The sequence below is a fragment of the Coregonus lavaretus genome, assembly GCF_964263955.1.
Source record: "Coregonus lavaretus genome assembly, chromosome: 40".
Lineage (NCBI taxonomy): Eukaryota > Metazoa > Chordata > Actinopteri > Salmoniformes > Salmonidae > Coregonus > Coregonus lavaretus.
Window position 1 is genome coordinate 13,311,333 of NC_140027.1, and position 5,000 is coordinate 13,316,332.

At 48.6% G+C, this 5,000-nt stretch overlaps 3 protein-coding genes across 3 annotated transcripts in view; all 3 read right to left on the reverse strand.

Moving 5' to 3' along the window:
• Positions 1 to 27: 27 nt before the first annotated feature.
• LOC311113300 (histone H2B) lies at positions 28 to 402 on the reverse strand (the record flags this gene model as incomplete). Its single annotated transcript, XM_084156518.1, has 1 exon — positions 28 to 402. The coding sequence occupies one exon, from the start codon at positions 400 to 402 to the stop codon at positions 28 to 30; it is 375 nt and encodes a 124-aa protein (XP_084012644.1).
• Positions 403 to 1,075: 673 nt separating this feature from the next.
• On the reverse strand, positions 1,076 to 1,387 carry LOC311113313 (histone H4; the record flags this gene model as incomplete). Its single annotated transcript, XM_084156533.1, has 1 exon — positions 1,076 to 1,387. One exon carries the CDS (start codon positions 1,385 to 1,387, stop codon positions 1,076 to 1,078), a length of 312 nt encoding a protein of 103 aa, XP_084012659.1.
• Positions 1,388 to 4,888: 3,501 nt separating this feature from the next.
• Positions 4,889 to 5,000, reverse strand: part of LOC311113329 (histone H2A) — a gene marked incomplete at both ends in the record, with an annotated part of 387 nt that continues 275 nt past the window's right edge. Inside the window, one exon of the mRNA XM_084156550.1 lies at positions 4,889 to 5,000. This exon is cut by the window's right edge and continues 275 nt beyond it. Within this exon, the coding sequence (XP_084012676.1) occupies positions 4,889 to 5,000 (112 nt within the window).

Genomic DNA, 5,000 nt, shown 5'->3' on the forward strand with positions numbered 1-5,000 from the left:
GTTAGTAGAGCAGTCCAAATGCGCTGTTTACTTGGAGCTGGTGTACTTGGTTACGGCCTTGGTGCCCTCGGACACGGCGTGTTTGGCAAGTTCACCGGGGAGCAGCAGGCGCACCGCGGTCTGGATCTCCCTGGAGGTGATGGTAGAACGCTTGTTGTAGTGGGCCAGGCGAGAGGACTCTCCGGCGATACGCTCGAAGATGTCGTTCACGAAGGAGTTCATGATTCCCATGGCCTTGGAGGAGATGCCGGTGTCGGGGTGGACCTGCTTCAGGACTTTGTACACGTAGATGGCGTAACTCTCCTTCCTGGACTTTCTGCGCTTCTTGCCGCCCTTCCCTGCGGTCTTGGTGACGGCTTTCTTGGAGCCCTTCTTGGGCGCTGACTTTGCTGGCTCGGGCATGATGATGTCTCGTTGCTTCTCAGAAACGAATGAGGGGGTGAAGGGCGCTTACCCGTCTTATGAAGAGGAAGCTAAGCAAAGTCAGCGGCCGTAGACACTCCCCTGCTTGCTTGCTCCCTCCCTCCCTCCCTCCCTCCCTCCCTCCCTCCCTCCCTCCTCTCTATAGCCTATGCTCTGTGACCGATGGGGAATTGTGTGTTTCAAAAGGGGGGCTTTAATAGGTGTCCAAATGGCACGATTGTTGTGCCAAATAATGCTGGTGATAGAATTGCCCACTTTGGCACCGTCAGACATAGGGCTCCCATTTTGGACTGTGTGTGTGTGTGTGTGCGCGCTGTCCCCCTCTTTTCGAGCCACGTCTACCGACTCGTGGTGGCTTTATGTTGTCCAAATTCCACTATTGCTTGACCCAAAATAATAACGTTCTTACACTTTGCCACTGTCAGATATAGGCCTCCCTCTGTGCGCTAAAAGTGGACGGGACATTAGAATCCTCTAATTAATACTCCCTGTCCACTCGAAGTGGCTCATACTTTCTTACTAAATTGCATACTAAACATTTGTTGTTATATATAACACTACATGGAATGGGCCCATTTTAAGCGGATGTGGGTGGCTCTTAAAAGAGCCTTTGGGTTCGAGTCGGGGTGTTGAGGTTCCGAAGAGAGTGGGTTTAACCGCCGAAACCGTACAGGGTGCGTCCCTGACGTTTCAGAGCGTAGACCACGTCCATGGCGGTAACGGTCTTCCTCTTGGCGTGCTCGGTGTAGGTGACTGCGTCACGGATCACGTTCTCCAGGAACACCTTCAGGACACCGCGGGTCTCCTCGTAGATCAGACCGGAAATACGCTTCACGCCGCCGCGGCGAGCCAGACGGCGGATAGCGGGTTTGGTGATTCCCTGGATGTTATCGCGGAGAACTTTGCGGTGACGCTTGGCGCCTCCTTTTCCGAGTCCCTTGCCGCCTTTGCCTCTTCCGGACATGGTGTGTTCGCTAGTTGAGTTCAAGTGAATGAATGATTTCAGCGCCGGTGCGCGGTGCGCTATTATCTGCGTTTGGTCGACCTGATTGAGGCCGGCGGCACAGAAAGCGCGCCTCTGTTATATGTTCGGAGGCGTTGCAAAGGGGAGGGCGCTCGTTCTAGGGGACTAGGGAGGAGCGATTTCAAAGATGACGTGAAAGCAACTAACGTGCGCGGGAAACATACTCAAATACTGATATAGGCTATGTGGAACACAAGGCCAAACTGTGACAACTGGGAGATCAGCTAGTACACTGTGTCCCTCTCCTCATATTGTTGTTGTTGTTGTTGTTGTTGTTGTTGTTGTTGCACCTGATTCTACTCATTGAGGACTTGGTAATTTAGGTGACAGGTTGTTCAATCAGCTGTGGCTGTCCAGGCCTACAAGAAAAATGGGTCCTGTTGGGGGTAGCCTACTCTACCGCTGGAGTTGGGAAACACTGAAATGGAAGGGGGACACGCAGTGAGCAAAACTCCTAACCACATAAAAACACAGACACTTGAGATCATTAAGAGCTATAAGGAGTCCATCAACTACCTGGTCAGTCAAGTCATATAGGGGGGGATTTCATGGCCACCTGCTGGAGCAGAAGTCATGTTTGCCAACACTGGCCTTAAAATCATTAAATTTAGGAGCTATAAGGAGTCCATCAACTAACTGGTCAGTCAAGTCATATAGGGAGGGATGTCATGGCCACCTGCTGGAGCACAAGTAATGTTTGCCAACACTGGCCTTAAAATCATTAGGAGCTATAAGGAATAAATCAACTCATCATTCAAGTCATATAGGGAGGGATCTTAGCACCACCTGCTGGATCAGAAGTACCCTTCACCGTAGGCACAAGAGAGCCATCATCTCTCAACCGGTGCAATTTCCATAAGTATGTGGTAATAAAACAAACAACGACAGCTCCTCATATAGGCAGTGGTTTCACACATTTTTCTCCAAGATGTTCAAACGTTCATAGATGACCAGCAGGGTCAAATAATAAGCACAGTGGTTGTAGAGGTTGCAACAGGTCAGTCAGTACATCAGGAGTAAATGTCACTTGTTGTTAGTGTTGTAGTTCCTATTTCTACGGTGTTGCCTACCTGCAGCAATCATGATTTACCTGCAGTGTTGATTGCAATTACGTAATTTGTCAACTCATAATAACAGATGTTTTGCAAACCGTTGATGTTTAAATAAATGGATTCCCGGTGTCCGGATACCTTTTCTCTTAAGGGATGTGATTGAGTGAATCCAAAGTAAGTTGGTCTAAATACATAATAGGATGAATCATTCAGGTAAAATAACACAATGTCTATTTGAGTCGAATCAACGTAATATAATCCTTTTTACGTCTCTATCATCTTTACTCAATGTATTGGACCACATCAACTCAACTTACTCAAGCTTATCTACTCATAAAAACAAGCAAAAAGATCTACTCAACAATATGACGTGTGCTTTTGTTGACTGTAATAGCTTGAGTACATTCCACAAAGTCATTTTTTACAGTGTATCTAAAGACACGTTTGTTGTGGTGATGCACTTTTTCTTTGACGTTGAACTTGCATTGAACAGACAAATCCATTTCGTTACAACCCTTTTGTAGTATGACTTAGGAATATTTGTTGATGATCCTAATGTCTATGCGTGAATAGTGATTGGTTGTTGGTGAAATATTGCTGAGAACCCATCATTTCCTGGCCTTTTTTCACTATTGAGCTATTTTGAAACATTTGTTTTGCTATTGGATTCATAATGGTGACCTGGGACAAGTAATTAGTGAAACCAGAGTTCAGCAGTTGCCATTAAAGCGATCGAACCAAGTCATCCTAATAGGCTAGTATTAGCCTAAAGCAGGGTTTCCCAAACTCGGGCCACATTTTGGGAGTTTTTGCCCTAGCACTACACAGCTGATTCAAATAATCAACTCATCATCATCAAGCTGGGAGTATTAGAATCAGTTGTGGAGTGCTAGGGCAAAACGCAAAACGCGCACCCCTTGTGGACCCCAGGACCGCGTTTGGGAAACGCTGGCCTAAAGAGCAAATGCTGAAAGGGACTCACCATGAGGTGCAGTACCCACATTTAACCACAAGATGGCCTCCGTGCTCCATTGTAAAGTTTGGGCCTCTGCATGAGTCTCTCAGCAGCACTGCAACATGGGACTTTCAAAGTAAGTTGGCATGCAATGTTTTTTCTGGACTGCATGCAAGGCTATTATTACACACAACTAATAGTGTCAATTATTCATCTGAACACAATTCTTGTTACTATTCGGCCTATATTATCACTCGTTTCTTTTTCCCCTCCTTTGTAAAGCATTTTACTGTGTTACTATATAGTTCAAAGGAAGTGGATGATGCCAGATGGTTGTGTATATACACACACACAAACATTGAAGCTAGACTTCAGGCAACTAAAAAGGTGCAATACGTAGCTTTTAGACGTGTTAGTGAACAACATACATGGTGGCTAATGTAGAGGTGCGTGTATACATGGAACAATTGTGCCTTTTTGATGGAAATATGGAGGTGGCTCTTAAAAGAGCCTTTGGGGGATATTCGAGTTCAGGTCATCCTCATTTATGCGCGCTCTCCGCGAATACGGCGGGCCAGCTGGATGTCCTTGGGCATGATGGTCACCCGCTTGGCGTGGATGGCGCACAGGTTGGTGTCCTCGAACAGGCCGACCAGGTAAGCCTCGCTAGCCTCCTGTAGGGCCATCACGGCGGAGCTCTGGAAGCGCAGGTCGGTCTTGAAGTCCTGGGCGATTTCTCGCACCAGGCGCTGGAAGGGCAGCTTGCGGATGAGTAGCTCAGTGGACTTCTGGTAACGACGGATCTCTCTCAGAGCCACGGTGCCGGGCCTGTAACGGTGAGGCTTCTTCACACCGCCGGTGGCCGGGGCACTCTTGCGAGCAGCCTTAGTGGCGAGCTGCTTCCTGGGGGCTTTGCCACCGGTGGATTTGCGAGCGGTTTGCTTGGTTCTGGCCATGGCGCTGCTCTGACAGTCGGGAGTATAGCCTCGAAATGCCTATGTGAAGTTTATAAAGCCGGCAGTGGCGCCTGCTGATTGGACACCATCTCCCCACCACCCCGATTGGCCCGTTTCGCAGGCCTCCTCCGTTGGCCATTGGACGGGAGGCCCGGCCTCTCCAAAACTCAAACTCCCGGTGCGCGCGCAATAGGACGCCGCCGGCCCTTTACGCGCAATAATAGTCGCCAAAGTCAAGAGTGACAGCTTATAGGCACGTATCATCTAATGCTAGCCTGCTATGGCAAATGAGGCCAAGTAGGTGTTGTTGTTCATGCAAGGCCTCATGTGGGCACAGAATGTCGAAATAGTTGTGTATACACCCACTCAATGTATTGCGGTCATAGAAAGGTACTTTGCGCTTTTGGAGAGCTAGGTGGTTGGCTCTTAAAAGAGCCTTTGGGGGTTGAGTAGTCAAGTTGAAGTCGCAGTAGCGAATTTACTTGGCTTTGACTGCCTTCTCGGTCTTCTTGGGGAGTAGGACTGCCTGGATGTTGGGCAGCACACCACCCTGAGCGATGGTCACACCGCCGAGCAGTTTGTTCAGCTCC